This window comes from Symphalangus syndactylus, chromosome 10 (genome assembly GCF_028878055.3).
Source record: "Symphalangus syndactylus isolate Jambi chromosome 10, NHGRI_mSymSyn1-v2.1_pri, whole genome shotgun sequence".
NCBI lineage: Eukaryota > Metazoa > Chordata > Mammalia > Primates > Hylobatidae > Symphalangus > Symphalangus syndactylus.
Window position 1 is genome coordinate 104,272,742 of NC_072432.2, and position 24,294 is coordinate 104,297,035.

A 24,294-nucleotide genomic window follows, 5' to 3' on the forward strand; every position below is an offset into this window, starting at 1 on the left:
ACCTGAAGCATGAGAGTGAAAGGGAGAGGGGGCAGCAGTGGAAGGAGAAGACTCGGGGGAGAAAACCTAGAGGCAGTGATGAAGGGAGGGGAGGAGAAGGGGGTGAAGGGGGGACAGGGGTTTGCAGAAGGACAAAGAGAAGAAAGTCCCCCACTTGGGTCTTCTGCTCTTGGAACTGGAGCACTGCAACTTCCATCCTAATGTTCAGATTCTTCCTATGAATTTGCTTCATGCTCCAGATTCCGGTAGGCTTCCTGTTCCCACAACCTATCAGAGGGAGTGTTCAGGGGAAGCTGGAAAAGTGAATTTCACAACTAACAGTCATCCTTTGATCTTGCCACCTGCACCCTGGAGCTCTCCTCCACTAAGCAACCATTTGGGAAGTCAGGGGAACATTTCCTTCCCAGCTCCATGGGAGGAGGCTGCTAGGGTCCCACCAAGAACTCACTTTCATATTCTGGTTGGGTGCAGTGGGATGCAGCTGCAGGTCCAGACTGAGGCCATAAAATAGGCACAGACCCAGACCTGGGCTAAGGAGAGGCGATGGTGTAGGTGCCTGGATCCCTTGCTAAGCCCTGTACACACCTATGATGCAGCCACACCCCAAGGAGCCACACTTCCCAGAGCAAAGGCCTCCAGCCTGGCTTACTCTGAGAATTAGGTCACCTCTGCATCTTTCCTGGGTAGGATTCCTGACCCAGCCAGCCACATTGTCATCTGGGAAGAATCATAACCTGCAGGAGGAAGAGAGGAGGTAAAGGAGAATGGGAAAAAGTAGACTGAGACAAAGGTGGAAGAAGAAAGTACTGGCTCACTAAGAGAGCCTCTCTCCCCTCTGCTGTAAGCGAAGATTCATATGCAAGCAGGCTGGCTGGCCCAGTGTCACCTGTGCACATCTGCCTCTGGCACATCTGAACGGTGGTCACCTTCTCCACCAACCACCCTGCAGAGCTGGGGTGGCCGCCAGCTTAGGCAGGCTCCACCGCAGGCCGTGCCTGACAGATCTTGCCCTCTGTGCTTTCTGCAGAGAGAAAGGGAAAGGAAAAATAGGAGTGCATGCACATTTCTCATTTAGGTTTTGGGATCCCTCTCCTCCTTCTGTCCCTTTGGGGACAGAAATTAGCAATCATGGGGGCCTGTGTGGCTCTGCAGTAGGCTTGTCCACTCCAAGATGTACCTCCTTCACTCTAGCTGCCTTGAACTGACGCCTTTCTGCAACCATCTCAAGAATATTTGTCAAACATTTTGTCAGGTATCCTCCCAAATGGCTGAAAGACAGGACCGTACCATGTGGTCTCTCTCCCGATTTTACAACCCCAGAGTGCACATGTCCACAACCACTCCCCTGCCTCTACCAATTATGCTGTCCATAAGGTAAGGCCACTCAGAGACCTCTTTCCTTTCACTTCGAAAATTCCTACCTACAGTGGTATACTGATCACAGCTTCTCTTTGTAAGGGGATCCTTGGAAAGACAAATATCCTGTAGCTTGGCACAAATGATCCATTTTCCCAATCATCTCAGATCCAATCACTATTTGAAACACAGTATTTGGCTTCCAAGTAAAACACACATGCGCGCACACACACTTTTTGTGAGTTTTATTAAAAATTAACAATGTCCCTGGCAATTAAGCTTGCAGGGTTTCCTTGTCCTTGTTTCCCTCCAGTGAATTTGGGACTTGCAAACTCCATGCTGATGGGAGGACCCAGCCAGGGGTAGAAATCAGCCCTGACTCTCCGGGTGGACAGGGGCCTGACTGCCCCCACCTCACCCCAACTGACTTGTAGAGAGGCCTTGTGTGGTGGGGAACGGGGACAGCATGTGTCAGAGCAGACTTTCTGAAGAAGGGGTTTCCATTTAGCAGTGGAAGTGTCCTGGGGGCAGAGGAGAGGATTCCATGCAGGAGCCACAGAAGTGGGTACAGGGGAAAGCTCCTGGCTGGCAGGGGTGTAGGGGGAGGTAAAGAAGAGATTAAAACAAGGACAGGGCAAGTGGAGAGAGGAGGGCTCCCAGCGTCTGCCCTGTCCATCTAGGGAGCCTGGATTCTGATAGCCAGGGAGGGGTTTTGAGAATGAGAAACCAAGCAGCCCAGTGGTTGATTACCTGGTTCTCACTGTGTGTGACTCTGGGCACGCTGCTTAAGCTCTCTGAGCCCTGGTGTCCTCATTTACAACACGGGGATGATAACAGGACTCCGTTGGAGGGTGCTTGGCAGGGCTGAATCGGATGACTGGGCGAAAAGCCAGCGGTGGCACACCTTGCACTCTGCGTAAAGGGGCGCCTATTATCACCTTGCGGAAGAATTGGACAGAGCGCCTGGCGGCGGGTGATTCAGTTGGGTAAGTGGGTCAAATTGACCGGATTTTCCAACCCAGATTCACACTTCCCGTGGAGACGGGTCGTAAAATAGCTGGCGAAGGTGTTTGTAAACAAAAGTGCATTCAAAGGTTGCCGCTGGGGGTGAAAGCAGGGGGGTATAGGGGAAAGAGGCTCGGTGGCTGGAAGCATTCACTTTGCCCGGGGCACTGTCCCAGCCCAGAGGATATGGATATCTTTGCAGTCCCTCCTCCCCTTCCCCCCTCCCCCGGTACACACACACACACACACACACACACAGCCGGAGCCCCCTCCCGCAGCAACCCCAGGACACGCGTGGTACAGCCCTTGCTGTCGTCCGGTCGATGGGTTTAGGGATGAAGGGTTAGAGTGGGTCGGCGACTGGGAGTGGAGGCGATGATGGGCAGAGTTGGATTAAATTGTCTCCAGCAGCTCCGAAGGCAAAGCAGGGGGCAGGGACGGACACACCGCGGCTTGGAGGGCGCTGGGCGCGGAGGAACGGAGCTCGGAGGCCGGCCCGGCGCTCAGCCAGCAGCGCCGCCTCCCCGGAGGAAGGCGGGGGCCGGGAGGAGGGAGCGGGAGAAGGCGGAGGCCGGAGGAGGGCGGTGCGCTGAGAGGTTATTTGTGGTTCGCTTTGATCCCGAGGGGGAACCTGAAACTCTCACATTCCTGGCATAGCAGCCGCCTCCGGCGCGGGCCGACCCTGGGGCTGCGCGCTGGGGCGCGAACAGCCAGAGCGTCGGCGCCACGGCTGAGAACACATCTTCGCCGCCGAGCTGAGCTGGGCCGAGCCGGAGGTTGTGGTGTCTGACTGCGCCGGGCACCCTCGGGCCGCAGCGGTAAGGAAGGCCGCTCGGCGCTCGGGAGAGCGCGCGAGGCCACAGAAACGTGCCCCAGCCAAAGCTGGAGTCTCGGCTCAACCCGGCCTTTTCCGGGAGTCGGAGCCTCGAGGATCTAGCGTCCTTGGGGCGCAGTGCGCCCTTTCGAGGCAGCCGCAGTGCCGGGCAAGGGCCGCTCCGCCCAGGGAGCCCAGTGCCCTGGGCTTTGCGGGGCTCTAGAAGCGCGCGGGTCTCTTGGGGCTGGGGGAGAGGGGAGAGGGCCGACTCCGGAGACAACAGCCACGGTGTTTCGGGTTGCAGGTCGGCGGGAGTGGGGGTGGCGGGGGACAGGGATGGAGGCGCCGCTTGGAGCTCAAGTTGCAGGGTCCTGCGGGCTGATTTGGTTAGGTGGGGGGTTACAGGTGCCTTTGCCCCCAACTAGTCCAAGAATTCCTCTTTGTCTTCCTTGGAAAATCCTCTCTGGAGCCACGAATTGGCTCTCACTTAGAAAGAATGCAGCCTGCTGTCCAGCCCGGTGACGTCAGCGTTAGAGTATTTGGAAAACAAAGAGGGCTCGAGAGGGAGGGAGGTGGACCCGCGATGCTTAAAGACCTCTCCGGGCCTCGGGCTACCCTCACCGGCTCGCCCCAGGCGTACCAGCGGCCACCGGTGCTCCAGGTCCGTCCGGGCTTGTGGTGGGGCGGGAGCCCTGGCTGGGGTGCCAAAGTCTCCTAGCTTGGAGACTGTCTTTGGTTCCTTAGGCGGGCAGGAGCCCAGGCCAAGGCTGGAGACGCGCGCTGGCTTAGAAAGGTGGCCTTCAGAGAGCGCAGCGGGCGAGTGCAGCAGAGGTGCGCGGCCGGGGGCGCCCAAGTAGGTTTTTGTAAAGGCCCAGGCGTTTGATGTCTGAAAGGACGTGAAATCTGAGGGGCTTGGCCGGGACAAATTCGCGATGAGAGGCCTTGGAGGTATTCCTTGCTCCCAGTCCGGGCACACTATGGAGCGCCTGGAATCTGTCAGGAAGGCTCCGCATTCCTTCCTGCCGCTCCCCTGCCTTCTCTGTGGGAGTCGGCCCAGAGAGTGATTATCTTAGGAAATGCCCGCAGATAAAACTCCAGGGCGAACTGAATCCCATACGAATCGAATCCCATTTGCTTGCTTTGCCTCGGGTAGCTCTGGAGTCTTGCACATCTACCCCTCGTTGTGTGTGGGGGTGCATGACTGGGTGCCAGGAAGGATGGGTACAGAGGTGCCCTCCAGACTCATCCCCCAGTCCCCAGCTCTGGGCAGCTGGAGTCCTGGGGTGGGGAGAGGGAAAGGATTGGGAATGGCTGCTCTGCCAACATGCCATAGCCCAAACTGAAGCAGGACACTAGGGCTAGTTTAGTGGCAGAGGAGGGGCCACATTCCTCCCACCCGCCCCCCAACCCCTGCCCATACACACAGGACCTGTGGCAGTGTGGATTCTGTTTAGTTTTCCCTGGATCCCAGTTTGGAGATTTGTATTGGAGGAGGCTGTGGAAAGGAAGCTGGGTGAGAGAGGCTGGCAGATTTCCAGTCCATGAACCACTGGGAGCCCAGGCTGAGAAGGGAACTCCTTTCTCCGATATTATCTCCCAGCACTTTAGGCTCACAGTCCCCTCTCCCCTGCCCCAGGTCTCTCAACCAACAACCTCCCCTTACTTCTCCAGTTGGCCCAAGTCAAGATGGGCTTCCTTGACACTGATGTCAAGAAAGATGCTGAGCGCCCATCCCTTATGTGCCTAGAGGACCAGTGGGGGCTTTTCCAAGTAGCAAGTGTGTATGTGTGTGTATGTGTGTGTGTGTGTGTGTGTGTGTGTTGGGGAGGATAATCATAAAATCAAAGACATCATGCCATCCTTTCTTTTTCCTGGAGCTCTCTCGCAGTTACTGTCAGCACAAAGACTGACCCACTAACCTTAATGGGTGGCACCTTTTTGCCTCATCTTACAAAACCATTGTCCTCTTGGAGCATCTTTATTCATCCCTTATTCACCAGTTCAGGTGCAATTCCTCCTTCTTCCTGTTCACCTTGCGGTATGACTGCCAAGGTCATCCCATGACAGGGAGCCCCAGATTCATTCTGTCAGCAGCACTTGATGAAGCAGAGCCCAAGCCCATCCTCCAGGAGCTCTCTTGTTCAGGGAGAGTGGGAAAAGTGGCCAGGGGTTCAGCGGGCTAGAGGGTGGTAGGTTGACTGTGCCAAGGCTGGGCTCTGGCATGCCTCAGTCTAGAGGGTCCTGGGGGCCTTTTGCCCAGGGCTTCTACTGGACTGCATGCATTCTTTATCACCTGCCAATAAATTAGGGCCCCATCCACCCCTAGACTGAATAGCTAAGTGGTTAGATCTGAACTAGGCCTGCCTTAGAATTGCCCATCAGGCTGTTCGATGTGTAGCTGGCTGTACGCGTGGTGGTTCCTGGTGGGTTATCTTCTGGTTTCCTGTTGTCTCTCTCCAGGAATAGTAAGTCTCCACGAATGTTATCATAGTAATCATTTACCAGGATTTTCACTGTGCCAGGAGCTCGTAGGCCACTGCCTCTTTTTTTTCTCATCTCCATGAGTCAAGCAGAATTCTTTGCATTTTTCTGATGGAGAAACTGAGGCTCAGAGGTTAGGTAACTTGTCTTAATCAGTAGATGGCAGCACTGGTACTTGAACCCAGGCTTGTGTGAACCGCCCCACCCCTGCTCTTCACTTTTATGCTTTCCACTAGAGTAATAATGGAAATCCTGGAAAGCCTTCTCCTTTCCCATGGGTTCCCACTGATTGCTTTTCTCTCTCTCTCTCCCCACCCCCCTCCAGGTGCTCTGGGGCCAGGTGCCACCGGCCATTGTCCAGGCAGCTGTGTGCAAGCCAAAGAAGCATGAGGACACTGGAAGACTCCTCGGGGACAGTCCTGCACCGCCTCATCCAGGAGCAGCTGCGCTACGGCAACCTGACTGAGACGCGCACGCTGCTAGCCATCCAGCAGCAGGCCCTGAGGGGTGGGGCTGGAACTGGGGGTACAGGGAGCCCCCAGGCCTCCCTGGAGATCCTGGCCCCAGAGGACAGTCAGGTGCTGCAGCAGGCCACCAGGCAGGAGCCCCAGGGCCAGGAGCACCAGGTCGGTGAGAACCACCTGGCAGAGAACACCCTCTACCGGCTATGCCCACAGCCCAGCAAGGGAGAGGAGCTGCCCACCTATGAGGAGGCCAAAGCCCACTCGCAGTACTATGCGGCCCAGCAGGCGGGGCCCCGGCCACATGCCGGGGACCGAGATCCCCGTGGGGCCCCCGGAGGCAGTCGGAGGCAGGATGAGGCCCTGCGGGAGCTGAGGCATGGGCACGTGCGCTCGTTGAGTGAACGGCTCCTTCAATTGTCCCTGGAGAGGAACGGCGCCCGGGCCCCCAGCCACATGAGTTCCTCCCACAGCTTCCCACAGCTGGCCCGCAACCAGCAGGGACCCCCATTGAGGGGCCCCCCTGCTGAGGGCCCAGAGTCCCGAGGACCCCCACCTCAGTACCCTCACGTTGTACTAGCTCATGAGACCACCACTGCTGTCACTGACCCACGGTACCGTGCCCGCGGCAGCCCGCACTTCCAGCATGCTGAAGTCAGGTAACTCTCCCCACCTTGGGCTTTCCAACTCCTGGCTTTCTTCCAGCACAGGTCTCTCAGGGAGGAGAGCCTCAAGATCACAGCTTGTGTCAGAGCTAGCAAGATCCACCCCACCTCCAACCTTTCTGAGAAGGGAGAGCTAATGCCTGGCAGAGAAGAGGGACTTAGCTGAGGTCCCCTAAGAAGTTAGTGGTGTCCCTTGCCTTAACTCAGAGATAGGCACCATTGTCTGCTTAGCTGTAGCATTCAAGTAACTAGAGTCCCCAGAGGACACAGATTGCAGCAGGGGGTTAAAGGTTAGATTTCAGAAAGAACTTCCTAAAGGCAAGGTTGGGAATGATGGCCAAACTGTTTCCAAGTTAAGTAGGAAGAAGGTGGGACCCCCTTCTCTGGAGGTTTTTTAAGAAAATGTGAGCAGCTTGCTTTCTATGATTATTGGGAGGCATTCCTAACTAGAGGCTGGAAAGGCCCAGTGGCCTCATTAGAGACCTCTCAGCATCTTACACCAGGGCGGGAGCTTACTTGTCTCTCCTCTTCATTTCCTGCCATAGGCTCCCTGCGTCTGCAGCCTGCAGTGGGAAAGGATTCTGGGTCCAGGTGGGCCCCTTTCTGAGGAGGCTCAGGAGAGGCTGCTGGGCCAGGGTAGGGACTTAGAGTTTGATTCTGAGTGTGCTGGGAGGCCCTCAGGGGATGTGATTTGGTTTACCTTTTCTAAATGCTCTCTCTGGCTACATGCAGGGCATGGTTTGTAAGGGGCCAGAATGGAAGCAGGAAGACCGGGGGAGGCAAGAAGTCTAGAGAGTCTGGATAAATGAGTGTTCCTAGAAACAAGGCCTCGCCTCACGCTTCTCATCTGGCCCAGCATCTTTTCCAGAGAAGCAGACACAGCCATCACTGCTGCATCTCCCACTATGGGCATCCAAGAAACCCCAGCAAGGGACCCCAAGGATTTCAGACTCTTCTTCTGGTGGCCCAAGGTCAAAGTCTGGTTCTGTTCATGCCTGCTGAGTGTTCCTTTAGTAAACACCCACTTTCCCACCGTCCGGCTTTCCTTGCTCTCGAGAAATGAGTGACATGATGGGGTTGGTATGGCAGAACCAGAGGATGGAGCCTCATAGTTTTTCTCCAGCCTCCACCCCCTCCAGACTCGCACCTTATCGCCCCTCTCAGGGCTCGGTCAGGAAGAGTTTCAGAGGCTGAGTGGTGATTTCTTCTTTTGGACCAGCCTTATTGAACTCTGTCAGGAAAAGATAGTAATCACAGCAAGGAAGTAGACTGTTTGCAGGAGAACAAAAAGCGGGGGAGGGAGAGGACGAGGAGAAAGGAAAGCAAGTGTGAAGGGAAAGGAGTTGCTATTCTTTCTCAGAGCTAAGTCATCCCCAAAGAATGCCAGTTGTGTCTGCCTGGCCCAGTGCAGGGGGGAACAAGTTCTTGAAGCAGCCTTGAGAATGGCCATTTTAGCAGGGGAATGGAGAGTTTGAGCACTCCGGTGGGGACCCTCTTCCCAGCTCTTACTGGAAGCCCCACCTTAGGTAGTAGGAGAAATATATCTGCCCAATATCTCCTTTCAGATGATCCAATGAAGATTATTTGTTAGGAAATAGGGGCTAGACTCCTAGCCTAGGGTCCTGAGAAGAGCAGGGGGGCCATAGGCTGTATGGCAGCAAGAGTCAGGGACAGGCTGGGTGTGCATTAGTGCTGAGATGATGCACCCAGAAGGGGAATGCGGTTTTTGCGGGGCTTCTGGGACTTGGAAGATTCTTTGGGAAACTTATGCAGTTGTGACACTGGGAATCACAAGGCCCCAGAAAGGCCCTTGGACTCCCCATGCCTCTTGCCCTTTGCTCCTTCCCTCAACATGGAGCCCTGGGGGTGATGTTACACCAGTGCCAGAGGCCAATAAAACATTGTCCCCCGAACTCAGTGACCACAGTAGTCCAGAGGCAGCCCCTACTCCCAAGGAAACCAAGAGTTTGGGCCACATTTATTCTCTAAACTGAGGGTAAACTGAGGCTCCTACTGGAAGAGATGGAGGATGGGCCACCACTACAGGAGCACCTGCCACCCGCCCAGCACTGGCCCAGCACTCTGCCAGGCCTTACATAGCATCATCCTCAACGAATCCCGGCGAGGCTGGAGACCCTCATGATGCAACAGAGCAATGCCCAGTCTGTGGGGCTGAGGCACTCCCCCAAAGGTTAAACAGCTAGAGCAGGGATTTGAACCCCTATTTGTCAGACTCTTACCCTGACATTTGTCTCACTGCTCTAACCTTAACTGGAGTCTTCTAAAAATGACTCTGGGTGAGTGGGGGGTGGGGGGTGGCAGGACTTGAAATAGGAAGGAGAAAATGAGTGCTGCTTTGGCAGTCTTGAAACTGGCGACTTGTGTAACAGACACAAGGTTGCTGCTGGGGCCCAGCCACCAAGTTGTCCTGGGGCCTGGAAGGTTGTACGTTCAGTCATGATTGACATGGCCTCCAGCCCCAAAAAGAACCTTCCATTGATTAGAAGTGTCAGGGTGCATTTTTTAAGATGACGTATCTAAGCATTAGTCGCTTAGGAGGCCCAGGATTGCTCAGGCTGATCCCCAAGGCCCCAGCCACTGTGAGGCGGGTATGAAACAAGCATCCTGACATTAATCCCCTCTAGCCCTGCAGTCTGACTCTTGAGAGCCTCAGACAGAAACATTTGGGAAAGGCCTTCCCCACTGGTCCCTGCCTAACACTAGAGGGTTGAATAATTATCTGCAGTAATTTTAATAATACATTGATTATTGATAATAATTAACCATCTTCCCAGTATGCCTAGGAGTGGGGTGACTCCGGGCTGCTCTGGGTGGGAGCCATGAGGGTCTGTGCTGTCTCTGAGCACCGTCTCTTCTGTTCCCCAGGATCCTGCAGGCCCAGGTGCCCCCTGTGTTCCTCCAACAGCAGCAGCAGTACCAGTACCTGCAGCAATCTCAGGAGCACCCCCCTCCCCCACATCCAGCTGCTCTCGGCCATGGCCCCCTGAGCTCCCTCAGTCCACCTGCTGTGGAGGGGCCAGTGAGTGCCCAGGCCTCCTCAGCCACCTCAGGCAGTGCCCACCTGGCCCAGATGGAGGCCGTGCTGAGGGAGAATGCCAGGCTGCAGAGGGACAATGAGCGGCTGCAGAGGGAGCTGGAGAGCTCTGCGGAGAAGGCTGGCCGCATTGAGAAGGTAGGCCCCGCTGGGGCTTCAGAAGGGCAGACCAGGAAGAGACCCCGAGGGGCTACGTGGGGAGTGGGTAGTCCAAGGAGAGGCAGAGGAGCCTGAAAACTGTTTGGCTGGATTTCTCCCTATCCCTCTGTTTTCCACCTCCCTCACCCCTCATGCACCCTACTGAGCTGACTCCAGACAGCTGGGGAACAGCCGAGAGGCCGGCAGAGCAGGCCTGGAGCATGAGCAGTTGCTGGCCAGTGGTGATTAGAAAGAGCCCATTCACCAGCTCCTTGCACACTCGCACCCTTGCCCTGCACACACCCCCTCCCATGGACACCTCCCACAGAGAGCCCTTTGTGTCCCCCACACAACAGCAAGTCTGTTCCAGGCCAGCTCTGACCAAAAAGAAAACTTCTCGTCTTGGAAAAAAAACGAGCGACTTGTTGGAATCACAGGCCAGCTAAGAGCACGTGCGGAACCTGCCAGCAGCCAAGTGGGAGGGGCAGCCGGGGCCCAGCTGGCCCTCTGGGTGGATGGTGATGCCTGGGACACCAGGCAGAGGCGGCTCAGGCTTAGGCCTGGTGCTTGCTCCTTTAGTGAAGGGTTACCAGTTTTCCGCTGAGGCTGTTTTAGCAGATGGCCTCAGGCCTCCCTTGACTGTCCTGTGGTGTCCAAGTTAGGTCAAACCACCCCAACATGGCTGGAGTCTTTTGGTGCCCACTTCTGGCCAACTGTACTCAGTTTCTTGGTGGAAGCCAGCCGAGAGTAGAATGTTTCCTTCTGGACATTGGGCACAGGGAATCTGTGTTCAGTCACCCTGCAGGCATTTACTTCCAAAGTACCTGGCCCTGGGTTCACTCAGCATCTGGTCCTTGGGGCAGCTGATGGGACCGTTGCTTGCTGGTCCCAGCAGTCTATTCTACTTCCGGAGGCTACAAGCTTCTGACCATCCCACCAGTCACCTGGAGGTTTTGCTCCTGTTTGGTGGCCTCTCATCTGTCACCTTTTCTGCTGGAGAGTAGTGGGTCAGCCTCGAATCACTCCCTGGGAGCTCTCGCCTTCCTTCAGCTCTGCTGTCTGCCTCTTGCAGCTGGAAAGCGAAATCCAGCGGCTCTCTGAGGCCCATGAGAGCCTGACCAGAGCCTCCGCCAAGCGTGAGGCCCTGGAGAAGACCATGCGGAACAAGATGGACAGTGAAATGAGGAGGCTGCAAGACTTCAACCGGGATCTTAGAGGTTAGAGCCAGTCACACAGGTGGAGGTTGGAGAACCTCTGCAGAGGGCTTACTTCTTCTGTTCTAGAGAAAAATTGGGAATCTATTCTCTGTCAAAAGTGCAGATGAACTCAGAGAGCCAGGCTGAGACCCCTTTGGAGCTGCCCTGATAGACAGATGCTTGTCTCTATGTACTGGGCCTAGGATCCCTTCAGGGAGCTCCCATCGTGTGGCCCAGATGATGGCTCTTGACAGAGGAGGGGCTCCCACCCATCGGGCCCTGAGCTGAGCCGGGGTTTCCTTATGAGCCCATCCCCAATATGGAGGATGCAGCCCCATCCTGATAGGACGTCAGGAAAAATCCCAAGCTGGCAGCTTCACCTGACACTAAAACATCTTTCCTTCCCTTGAAACAGAGAGATTGGAATCTGCAAACCGCCGCCTGGCAAGCAAGACACAGGAGGCCCAGGCCGGCAGTCAGGACATGGTGGCCAAGCTGCTTGCTCAGAGTGAGTAGGGACCCCACTAAGAAGCCTGGCCTGTGTGCAGGCAATGGGACTGCTGCACACCCTCTGGACCAGGAAGATTGGCCTTCCCCCTTGCAAAGTAGTACTTTGGGAGCAGGTTTACTGCCTACTGTAGGCCCAACACTGGACTGGATCTGGGGATAGTGGGGATAAGTGGCTTCCAAAGAAGAGCGGGATCTAGTTCTGTATCTTTTAAGAAGATCAGTTGACACAAGAGAGAAAGCCAGGGAGCAGTGATTTGCTGAGCTTCGGTGCTGACTATCAGTGCAGTGCATTGGGCATTGCGGGAGGCAAGGTAACCCTGAAGACAGGTGAGGTGAAGGAGAAGGAAAGGTCTGAGAGCTTCCCAGGGAGTTCCAGGCAACAGAAAGTTTGGGAGTGTGCAATAGGAACGTGAGAGGCAGGGCGGCATGGTGGACCTAGGCCATAGCAAGCCAAGTGGAGGCACCTAAGACAGCCAAAAATGGAATCCCAGACCTTAACCAACAGATGCGTTCTAAACGGGGCGGTCTAAGCATCCTTGAAGAATGGGCAAGTTCACTGACTAGTCCATTTATTCATTCATTAGCAGATGGGTTTTAAGCAACTGGCAGATGTTCGAGAGAGGGCAGCAGGCCCAGGAAGTTACCATGGCAGGGAGGTCAGGAAAGAAGTGGTAAGCTTAAGAAAGGAGCAGGTTCCCACAGATGCAAAATAACAAGGGGAGTGGTCCTAGAAACTGGCGATTAGGAGCCCCGGTGGCCTGAGAGAGAGGCTCTGTGGGGACGGCAGGGGTGGAGAGCCAGCCAGAGGTGAAGGAGCTATTGGGTGGTTCAAGAGGTACATGCGGTGGGTGGCAAAGGGAGCCCTGAGCTCAGCAGCAGGAGGCTCTAGCAATCAGAAGACTAAGAACAGTTATTTATTGAGCCCCTACTGGGAGCTTTAGTGCAGTTCAAGGTGTTTGCAGAGAAGTGGAATGGGAGTGGTTGGTAGCTGGGTAAACATGGCTTTGAGGCTTCACAGGAACCCTACTGTGAATGGCACAAAGAGTAGTGTGGGGTGCAGAAATGGAGGAGCAGCTTGAGGACTTAGCTCTGGCTGGCAGCACCCCTATCTTCCTTCAAACAGGGTTCAAAGACTAGGGCAGGGAATGGAGGAACACAGCACTGAAGGAATTGACAGGGTGCGGCAGGAGGTAGGCTGATCTCTACTGGCTGGGTGGGGTGAGATGGCAGCGGCTTAAGGTCTCTGGGAAGGAGTCAAAGGGAATGAGGGAGAAAGGGGAGGGGGCAGCCCTGGGGTTTCCCTGAGGAGTCGGGGGAGGAGAAGCTGCAAGGGCAAGGCAGATTAGGGTGCCTGTGGAGGAAGGCGGACTTCTGGGGCCTGACTCTGCCAAAGAAAGGAAGCCATGGGGCGGGTTTCTGGGAGCTTGCTAGGGCATGAGAAGAGGGGGGCCGGCCGGGAGGCGTTTCCGCTCCCCGGGGAGCGAGTGAGCGCCGAGCTGTTCTTGGCTCCTCGCTGGAGCCATTAATCTCGCAGCCGCGGGTGACCTGGATGCCTGGCATTCCAGAGCCGCAAGCTGTTCCGCTCCCGGCCCGCCCCCCGCCGCTCCCTCCCGTGCGCGCTGCCTGGCGCCCTTCGCCCGGCTTTGGGAGGAAGGAGGGTGAGCACAAAGGGAGCCTGGAACGTGGAGGTGGGGGCTCGCTCGCTGCCCAAGGCGCATCCCGGGTCCCGTCGGCGCCTCGCCTGCCTTCCTGCCCGCCTCCGCTGGCCTCCGGGCGTCTTCTTCCCACCTGCACCCGGGCCACTTATTTCTTATTGAGAGCTCTTCTTCCCGAGATCCCGCAGGCCCAAGGTTTTATCAGGGTCCTGTTGGCAGAGGATGGCCAGAGCCCAAAGCCTCCCAGCCCCCACCAGGGCCTTAGAGGTTGGACAAGGCTGCAGGAAGTTTCTGGAAGCCGTCCGGCCCCTCCTCCCCCAGGGCTGAGGAAACCCAAGCAGCTCTTCCTTGCTCCGTAGTAGCTATTGCAAAGGCAGGAAAGATGTGTCTGATTGACCTCCCTTTTATCTGGGGTCAGTCAACACTAAGAAAGTGTGGCCATTATCACCAATGCCATCTGCTTTTCCTCCTAGGCAAGCCACGCAGCCCCCCAGCACTGCCCTTCTGGCCCCTCAAGGCCAGCAGTGCCCCCTGGAGACCTGGCCTTGAGGCCTGAGGCCTGCCTGTTAGCTGCACCCCTTTGGGGATGTTTCTTCTCTCCCTGCACCTCAGATTCTCCAGCTATAAGATGAGACAGAGTCCTTCCCCACAGAGTCATGCTAAGGCTGAAATGAGATGCAGGCCCTGGGCAAACTGAACGCACAGGTGGACTAGGGGAGGGTCCTTCCTGCCCGAGTCCAAACCTGGCTGCCTCTCCTCAATGGATGTTAACACCCCACTCAATGGATGTTAAGCCGGCGAAATATGAACACATCTGTTTCAATATTATTGGACTTCCCCATGTTTTCCTCCATGCCACAGAATGATACCATCCTGGGCTCAGCCTTCAAAAATCCAAAATGAGCCAAGAGCTAACCTGAGTTGCCTCTGTGTCCTCCCTGCCTTGCCCCAGGGCCCTGAGTAAATGAATCCTCCCTTCCACATGCCAAGGTCTCAAGCCTTCACTCTTCTGTTCCAGAACTTGCACTCTCCTATATGATAGGTACTTAGCTACATGTGACCCAAAGATTGAAATTAATGAAAATAAATTAAATTTAAAATTCAGTTCTTCCATCTTACTAGCCACATTTCCAGTCCTCAGTAGCACGTGTATCTAGTAGCCACTGCATTGGAGGGTGCGGTATAGAACAATTCCACTCTGGCAGAAAATTCCACTGAATCAGAATGCTGTTCTAGAGACAGCGCCTTTAGGTTCGTTATCAGGGGCCCACAGCCCTGCCCGCCTCGTGCTCTCCAGCAAGGCAGGCAGCTGACCCACTCCTCAGGGGGCAGCCTGGGACTCTCAAGGAGCAGGTGCCTGGGAGGTGGATTCAAGGTTAGAGCATCAGATGGAGGGCTCTGTGGTCTGGTTTGGGCCTCTCCTGGCGGTATGGAGAGGGCCTCTGAGCAGAGTTTCTTTGGGCAATTAACAAAATGATTTAAAAGTCAGGATAGCTGGACCCTTACACACTAATCTTTGGGCCATAGTCATTTTCATTGTGCTGCAGACTTTGCATTTCTTTCTGAGCCTGGTTGCTCACATCTCAGTGGTCTTTTCAGACCATGGAAGGAAATGTAGCCCTCAACGGACCTCTCGGCCTGGGTCTGCAGAAGGAGCCCCAGAGCTCTGGGTGGCCTATAAGTACAAACGCCTCACCATGTAGCCAGAGGCAGCCTGGGCCTTTGTAGTATGGCCAACTGGAGTTTCCATTTAGCGGCACCATTCACCTCCTATGTTTCTCCCCTATAAGCTGGGGATCCCAAATCCTCCCTGGAGGGGCTGGAGGGTTCGTGGAATAAGATGTGTACGTGCCTGGTGTGCGGACAGCAGATGGTGGTTCTGTTCCCCCTTCCTTCATTCTCCCACTGGAAGGAGGACCATGTCACAGCCTACCTGAGTCTCTATTTTCTCATCTGTACATGGGCATCACAGTTCCTACCTCAACAGTCTCTAGCCGTCACAAGGTTCAAAGGATATTGTGGATGTGTTTTAGACATGGTGGCCCCTGGCACAAGTGGATGGTGTTTGGGGCTGTCCCATGGCAGTATGTCCCAGTAGAAAGGCAGGGTAGCCCAGTTGTTACTGCAAGGGTCCTGGAATTGGGCTCTGTCATTTACTCCAGACTTAACATGAGCCTTGGTTTCTTCTTCCATGAAACAGGGTTAATAGTGGTACCTTATTCCTGTTATTTTTGAGAGAATGAGAAGCAACTGTGCTCATCCGGTGGTCAGCACAGAGCCCAGGAGGCAATGGGGCCAGCCAACGTGGTCACTGTCACTGATCAAGCCTCTCTCTCCCTACAGGCTACGAGCAGCAGCAGGAGCAAGAGAAGCTGGAGCGAGAGATGGCACTGCTGCGCGGCGCCATCGAGGACCAGCGGCGGCGTGCCGAGCTGCTGGAGCAGGCTCTGGGCAACGCGCAGGGCCGGGCAGCTCGAGCCGAAGAGGAGCTGCGCAAGAAGCAGGCCTATGTGGAGAAAGTGGAGCGGCTGCAGCAGGCGCTCGGACAGCTACAGGCAGCCTGCGAGAAGAGAGAGCAGCTGGAGCTACGTCTGCGGACTCGCCTGGAGCAGGAACTCAAGGCCCTGCGTGCACAGCAGGTGAGCTGAGAAAGCATCCAGGCTAGGGCAGCATCGGAGGATGTGGGCTTCCCTTCCTCCTTGGGGACTGTAGGTTTGGAGGCCAGGGCTGAGGCCCTGGGAGCCCCTGCTTAGATCTAGGCTGCAGGCCCGTTGGAAGGCGGCAAGGATGATTGCTGTCTGCTCCACCTTTGCTGCATGCTCCCTTCTACTCGTTGTCTTAGCAGAGGCCCTGCCACCTGGCCCACATCCAGCCTCGGGGACTCCTGTCCTCAGCAGCAGCAGGGCATATTGTCCTTTACCTCTAGAGAAAGTAAGTCAGGCACCTGAATATAGAAGAAGGCCAGCGAGCCATTTTTTTTTTTTTAATTGAGATGGAGTCTCATTCTGTCGCCCAGGCTGGAGCGCAGTGGCGTCATCGCTCACTGCAACCTCCACCTCCCAGGTTCAAGCGATTCTCTTGCCTCAGCCTCCCGAGTAGCTGAGACTACAGGCGTGCACCACCACGCCCAGCTAATTTTTGTATCTTTAGTAGAGATGGGGTTTCACCATATTGGCCAGGCTGGTCTCGAACCCCTGACCTCACATGATCCGCCAACCTTGGCCTCCGGAAGTGCTGGGATTACAGGCGTGAGCCACTGCGCCCAGTCACCAACCAGCTTTTATATGCCTCCCCGGGATTGGGAGGAAAGATGGTTGTCCAGATCCATAGTGCTTAGCCTCACTTTGGACTTCTGTGTAAACAACTCTTGGTGTTTACAAACCAAATAGAGTTATTTCTCCACTCCCAAACCTACCCCTGCCACAGAGGTAGTGTGACTGAACCCCCTGGTTTACCCAGTTCTGTTCTAATTTACACCAGTTTTCCCAGTATAATTATTGATAGCACCCCCTTTGCCAGTTTGGAGGATTATCTGTCTGGTCTCTGTGCCCTTGGCCATAGGATTCAGGGCAGGGGTATGGGGACCTGTGCTGTACCCCCATTTCGGTAGAGGAAGGATGGGGAAATGTATGCTGTGTATGGCTGAACACGGACATGTACAAGTGACAGTCCTTGTGTGGAGGCGAAGACAAGTGGCTGCCACACCCCAACCTGCACCCTTGACCACGGTCTCCACTCCTTGCTCTGCAGAGACAGGCAGGTGGTAGCAGTGGCAGTGGTGGGTCCCCAGAGCTCAGCGCCCTGCGGCTGTCAGAACAACTGCGAGAGAAGGAGGAACAGATCCTGGCGCTGGAGGCCGACATGACCAAGTGGGAGCAGAAGTATTTGGAGGAACGAGCCATGAGGCAGTTTGCCATGGATGCTGCTGCCACAGCCGCCGCCCAGCGTGACACCACTCTCATCCGACATTCCCCCCAGCCCTCACCCAGCAGCAGCTTCAATGAGGGTCTGCTCACTGGTGGCCACAGGCATCAGGAGATGGAAAGCAGGTTCGGCATTGCAGGCCAGGCACCTGAGCTTGGGGGGGCGGGTGGCAATGTCCAGTCACTGCCCCGCCCTTGATCCCTGATAAACAGGCCCCTTTCCCCACACAGCTCAGCAGTCCCTCCTGCTTCTGAGCTGAACCTGCATGCTTGGCACACCAGGCACTGTAAACATGCATTTGCCCAGAAATACCGAGTGCTTGGTCTGCCCAGGAGACTCTTACTGTGGAGGTGTTGGGTGCCCTCCAGGGCTTGGGCCCTGCCTCCCCTCTCCGGAGTGCAGGATGAGGGCTGTGCCGCCACTATCATCTGATGAATCTGGAACCCACCCTTAATGGCCTGCCTTTGCTGGTGTGAGAAGGGCCCAGGGCCTTATGCACTGGTGGTTTTCAGAGCCTGAGCTCTAAGAGCATCAAATTCCAGAGTTGTGGTGCCATTTCTAAGCCCTGTCTAGGTCGCTGCTACAAGCACAGAGGATCCAGCCTGGCAGGGTTGGGGGAGTGGGGGGGGCGTTTCCTCTAACTCCTATAAGGCAGGAAGGGTGGAGGCTGTTGGATCTGTGGGTCTGACAATGTGGGCATGGCCTCTCACCCCTCAGGTTAAAGGTGCTCCATGCCCAGATCCTGGAGAAGGATGCAGTGATCAAGGTCCTTCAGCAGCGCTCCAGGAGAGACCCTGGCAAGGCCACCCAGGGCTCCCTGCGGCCTGCCAAGTCGGTGCCATCTGTTTTCGCGGCTGCGGCTGCAGGAACCCAGGGCTGGCAAGGGCTCTCTTCTAGTGAGCGCCAAACAGCAGACGCCCCTGCTCGGCTGACTACAGGTAAGAGGAGGCTGCTGCTGTGACAGATTGAGAGGTAGTTTCTCCTGGGCCTGAACACAGATTGCCAGACCTTTCCACCCAGAACTGAGGCTCATAGGAGCCAGGGCTTCCTGACCCTCTCCCAGGGGAGCTGGCTTATTCTCTGCCTCTAGTGACTCTACAGCACACGGCTCCCCTGCCAGTGTGAAGAGGGGTACTTAGTCCCCATCACCATAAATTCCATCATGCTTCAGCCCCAGCCACTGAACTAAGAAAAATAGAGCTTCCTGTGCAGATACACCTTCTATGCAAGCCCCCTCCACTCTTCCTTCTAAACAGATGCCACAGAAACTCTAGAAGATTTAATCTATAAGGAAGGGTCCCACCACCCAAAACATTTGGAAGCCAATCCAATCTGGTAGTTAATCTCATTTGAAAATAGGAACATTTTTAGTCTTAAAGTTCTTGCAAATCAAGAGCAGCCCACTCCACCTTGAATCCCCAGCAGGGACAGTTAACTTAGACTGTCCTTCACCAGGGCCACATCTTACAGGCACGGCAATAACCATCCACCTACCTTTCCAGCAGACAGAGCACCCACAGAGGAGCCAGTGGTCACATCTCCCCCTGCTGCCCATGCCAAACACGGGAGCAGAGATGGGAGCACCCAGACTGACAGCCCCCCAGACAGCACCTCCACCTGCCTGCCTCCGGAGCCTGACAGCCTTCTGGGGTGCAGCAGTAGCCAGAGAGCAGCCTCTCTGGGTAAGTCCTCCTGACCGCACTTCTGTGCTAGGTAGGGCCGAGGGGGCACTGGTGTGTGAACTGTAACACCAAGGCCTTTTCTTCCCAGCCCCCCTCCGGGTCGTTGCCCGCATTCCATGGGGAGCCGTGCATAGCCAGAGGTGAGCAGGGTGCCTGGCCCACCTCAATGTGAACATGAGGGATAGCTGGTTGCATGAATAGGGAAATTGGAAACCCTGATTAGAGGCAGATCCAGAATTCAGAAGGAAAGCAATCAGATGGGAGGCACTTTAACTCCTCTTTCATGGTCTTCCCTACATAGTTAATTTCCAATTTGATTATCCAAGAGAATGGAGCTCGCAAGTCATGCCGATGGCACTCTGGAAGCCTATTTAAAGAGTCCGGGAAGGAGAAATCTGAGAAGATGCCATTTCTTTTTCCACTCCCCTTTCACATTGGCCTTTGCATATTTGCCTGTGCCTCATGATCTCAGAAAACCACAGGCATGAAAAGAATGCTGCAGCCTCCCTCCCTCAGGGCTCTCCATTGCTCTCTCTAAGCCTTCCAACCAGTTCAAAGTTAGAAACAAATGCATCCTACACATCGGAGGTTGATGGGCTGGGCTGAGCACTGAAAGGGAGCAGAGCATTGTGCTTGGTTGGCCGACTTCTGGGAACCTGGGCAGCAGAGGTGGGAAAAGTTGGTGAAGAATGATCTTTGTCTTTCAAATGTGCCAGGATTTTAAAAGCAATCTAGTAACACTCATTGGCATGTGCCTGTGTTCTTGTCTGTCTCCAGACTCTGTAGCTACATCCAGAGTCCAGGACTTGTCGGACATGGTGGAGATACTGATCTGAAGGAGGTGGTGCTTCAGGACTCTGAGCCATTCTCTCCCCTCCTCTGCCCTGTGCCACTCTCAGCCATTTCAGCAGCCCCGTCAACTGCTGCTCCGTCCCTTTCCCCAGCCAGACACTCATTCCCATTGACCACCTGGTCCCAGGAGCTCAGGAGGAGGACCCCAGGGGAGAGGAGAGCTGTGAGAGCACCGGCACCCCCAGAAGACTCTGCTTCTTAGCCCACATTCCTCCGGGCCTTATGGAGAATGAGGATTCAGCCTTGACTTCTTGCCCAAGGCCTGCTACTGGGGTAGCAACTGACAGCTCAGAAAGGAGCTGAGCTCCCTCTGCCCTGCCAGTTGTCAGTCAGGCAGGGAGGGAGGGGCTGTGTTGGTTTGGGGAACGAATTTCCAAGGACGGCTGCCCGTGGACACCAGGTGAACTGGTTCACTAATCAAGTCAGCCATATTGTTCTCTGGTTAAGTTTGGTTCCAGCCAACCTCATCTGCTCTTCAGTTCCTCACTGCCTTCTTGGGATACTAAGACTTGAATCTTTTGGGGACTATTAAGGGTGTTAGTCTTGGAGAAGCCACAGCCTCACCTCACTTGCTGTGGGTTAGGGGCCATTTAAGTGGACTGGGAGACAGTGCGCAGTTTGTATATAATTCCCTTTCTTGTGGAACAGAAGACTGAGGCCTGCAGGTTCCGATGTGTCTCCATGGGCTGTGCTCCCCTCTTCCTACTGTCAGTTGCTGAAACTTCTGACTGGCCTCCCAGTTATGCCTCCTCCTCAAGTTCCTGACCCGTGGATGTTAAAGCTGCTCGATTCCCAGGATCTCGGCTGCCTTTTCCTCCATCTTGAGCCCTATAAACGCCCACGGGACCCCCACTACCAGCCTCTTGAAGTGGCTCCACAGCTCCTGTCCCTGGAACATCCTGTCAGTTTGGTCATAAACCCTGAGCCAGACGAAATGAGCCACCATGAACAGACATCTGCCATGCATGCCTCCAGGGGGGCTTCGGTGGGCCTACCCGTACCAGTTCTCTCTGAGAAACTGGAGAAGTCTTGTTAGCATGATTGTCTTTGTTCCCACCTGGAGGGTTTGGGAGCGGAGCAAAGCGGTTGAAAACTAGTTAATGAGCTAGAAGAGTCAAATAGTCCTCTGAATGGAGCCCCCATCACAAAACAGTGCCCAGGAGGCTGGCTCCTCAAGCTACCCATGCCCAGCGCCCTAAAGCAGGACCAGATGCTTTGGAATTGGGGTGAAACACCCACATGGCAGCCTGCTAGCAGCAGTGACTTTGACTTCTGGTCTTAAAGAGTCCCTCACTTCAGCCCCAGGAGCTATTGGTGGGTTTTAGCAGTTTTGTCTTTACCGTTTTTAGTTCTCCTTGATTCTTTGTTTTCTTCCTTTGTCGTTTTTAGGTTTGGTATGTGTTGTTTTATTTCCATGGTTCCTCAAGTTTCCTTTTTAAGCATTTGCATTTGCTGGACAATTGCAATTTTTAAAAAAATTCCCCTACCCCTGTTTAAAGCTGAAAAATACATTTGGTTCATGTGCATTGTTTACAAAGCAAAAAGAAAAAAGAGAAAAAAAAAGGCAAAAAATATTGTGAAAGGAAAAAAACAACTTAATATATTTTGGATTAATATTTGGTATTTCTTTTAAAGTATTTTTTGTGCTGTGAACATTTTCTGCCAAAGACCATGATGTGTGTCTGTATGTTTAAGTTATCGTAAATATTTAAAATGTAAACATGGCTGTTTTGTTATGCCACCCTGTACCAGGATTGCTGCCGCATTCCACTGGGTATAACAGTATTTTAATTAAAAAATAATAATTAAAAGTGATGTCTTTGCACAGGTGACACTTTGCACTGAGGGAAGGGAAAGGGTGAGGCTTTTGGGGGGCCACCCAAGTCATAGTCCAATCTCTTCAAAGACCCGAGATAGAATCTAGGAATTTTGTGAAGCTGCATTAAGGACAGAGTTGGAATGAGGATGTGGCTGGCATTTTTCCCTTTTCATAGATAACATGTCTTGAAGGCTGGGAGGGGAAGGAGGGCCTGGCAGATGGCAGCCTCCCCAGGTAGCTCTGCTCTAATCAGCTTTGTTTGGCCACACGCTGTGGTTATCCACAGTGAGAGTAGGTGTCCAAAGATGACTTTATCCTTCCCCCGCTCCTTTTCCCACTCCCACCTAGCACATAAAGTTTTGTCCGAAGCCATCCAGAAGGCCAGGCACCATGCAGAGGACATTCAGGGATGTGCGTGTTCTTAGCCACCGCCTCCCTCCTTTGCTGTGGCATCACCACTCTTTCCTGATGCTCAGGAAAGCGTATTGCTCCAATTCAAAAATAGAGAAAGCCATTCTCAGTCTTGCTTGTTCTTGTATCAGAAACAAAATACCTGCCTTGTGCTTCTATAAGTGCGTTAGGACCCTGAGGTTCCCAGTCAGCATGTGGCCAGCAGTCAGCTGGCCATGAGGCAGCAGCAGGCTACCAGACAGCCTACATGACCTGTGACGGGAACGTTCCCCACCATGGCCGTGAATGAAGTGTCTTCAGGGCCAATGTGGGAACTCGGGAGCCATGTTGATGAGTAACTAAGTTGAGATCCTAGAGAAGGTGTCTTCCCGAGCCGGCCTACCAGCCCACAAGTATGGAGACAAGCAGGTGGAAGAATTGGAAACATCCAAAAACTTTTCTAGCAACTTTGCAGATGGTGATGGGCCCCACTGGATGAGGAGCTCTCCATGCAGAGGCATCAAACCCACCCCATGGCCACACCTCCACCCAACCCTCCAGCCTGCCTCCTGCCACTGGGGCACTATCTATGCCAGCCTTCCTCCCATTGAGCCCTGAACTAGAGGCAGCTTTGCAAATAGGTTACTCACCTGACATGCAGGCCTAGTGCATGGAGGCGGCCTGAACAATAGGGCTCCTTCTCACCCTCCCACAACTGCTCCTTCCTGGGCCACAGCAGCCCATGGCTACATTTGCTGACTTGCTGTCCAAAACAAAATGCCAGTCCCTGTGGCAGGGAGTTCCAAAGGACAGCTTGGCAACTCAGACCTGTGAACAATAAGCCCTGACAACAGTGCCATCTCACCCCAGTACCTTTGGCCAGGGGCTTCCAAAGCATCTGCACCTTCTGTGAGATCCAGTCTGTGGAAAGTCACTTTAATGTTTCCTTGGCACAGACGAGGAGGAATAAGAAATCGGTCCCAGTGTACCCAGCACATGTACGCGCATGTGCATTTGTGTGCACGTGTGCACATGCATGCCTGACCATGTGTCCCAGAGAAAGGTGTGAGGGGCACCAATATCTTCTGGCTAGTGTCCCTGCAGGGCATGGGTGCTCTCCAGCCACATGGTGACCAGTGCATCTGAGTGACATTTCCTCTCGGGAAAGGGGGTGAGTGAGCTGCTCGATGCCCTGTGAAATGCAGTCTAATGAAGTTCCAGAACTAGTGGAGCTGCAGGCTGTGGCAGGGATGGTGAGGACCTGTGGGGGGAGGTGTTTGCCTTCTGTGTCTAACACCTGTGAAGGGGTGGAGCCTGGGCCAGAGCCCAGGTGGCTCAGCGGGGCCCTTTGGAGGCCAATTTCCTCTTTGAGGGGCAGCCCTAACCTGCCTGCCCTGCCTCCACCCAGTGCCTCCACCAACAGGGCTGGGGATGTGGCTCAGGGGCGGGAGGGCAGCCTGTGAGTGGCTGCCCCAGCCTCTCTCCCTTCTCTCACCTCCTGGTTAATTGTTAACTCTTCCCCTGGCATAAGTATGTGCCAGGCTCAGCAAGCTTGGTGAAAATATGCCAAGACAAGGGCAGCAAATCGGGGCCCAGTCACCCAGAGATAGCCAAAGCCACTTTACTGCCCCTGAAGAACTCCAGCTGGACAGGAAAGTTGTTTGCAGTACCACTCTGCCATCTCCTAGCACAAGTAAGGGGCTGGCCAGGATGAGGTTGTCCCTGATCAGGCCTTGCTGGGAGTGACTGACCCCTCTGGAGGTGGTCCAGAAACCCCCGCAACCAGCAGTGCATTCCTGGACGTGCCATGCCTGGATCTGACACATGGGAGAAGTGCCACAGCAATTGAACCCTCAGCATCTTTTTTTTCTTTTCAAACAAGATAGAATTCACATACCATGAAGTTCACCCTTTTGAAGTGCACCATTCAGTGGTGTTTTGTATCACAGCATCTACTTTAAGCCAGCGGTCAACCACGGGTCATCACCAAATGCCCCACCAGTGAGCCATATGGACACAATTAGAAGTGTTATTGGATCTGCTGCCTTCACACTTGTCGGCTCCTCTTTCCTAGGCTGACACTTTGAACTTTTTATTGCAGAGAGTCCCCTTTCACCCATCCTGGGCCCAGCAGCCCCAGAGTACCTCTGCTGGGCCGCAGCCAGGACACTATCTGCTCTGAGCTGGAACCTCCCACATTTCATTCCCTAGGCTGCCAGGGTGGAGGTCCTGAGGTTTGGAAAGGAGGCCCGTGAGCCCTGACCCTGAGGCACCCATGTCTGCTAAGGTTT

At 54.7% G+C, this 24,294-nt stretch overlaps 1 protein-coding gene across 4 annotated transcripts; it reads left to right on the forward strand.

Moving 5' to 3' along the window:
* The first annotated feature begins 2,079 nt into the window (after positions 1-2,079).
* On the forward strand, positions 2,080-21,609 carry AMOTL2 (angiomotin like 2). Of its 4 annotated transcripts, none has more exons than XM_055295377.2 (10): positions 2,080-2,342; positions 5,982-6,776; positions 9,669-9,975; positions 11,048-11,192; positions 11,587-11,679; positions 15,680-15,975; positions 17,087-17,385; positions 17,978-18,198; positions 18,766-18,942; positions 19,720-21,609. In XM_055295377.2, the coding sequence occupies exons 1-10, from the start codon at positions 2,230-2,232 to the stop codon at positions 19,776-19,778; spliced, it is 2,505 nt and encodes an 834-aa protein (XP_055151352.2). In that variant the 5' UTR covers positions 2,080-2,229; the 3' UTR covers positions 19,779-21,609. The 4 variants fall into 4 exon arrangements, with proteins under 4 accessions (XP_055151352.2, XP_055151353.2, XP_055151356.2 ...); XM_055295378.2 differs by lacking the exon at positions 2,080-2,342 and adding an exon at positions 3,051-3,179 and having other exon boundaries at positions 18,763-18,942; XM_055295381.2 differs by lacking the exon at positions 2,080-2,342 and adding an exon at positions 3,051-3,179 and having other exon boundaries at positions 17,093-17,385.
* Positions 21,610-24,294: the final 2,685 nt, after the last annotated feature.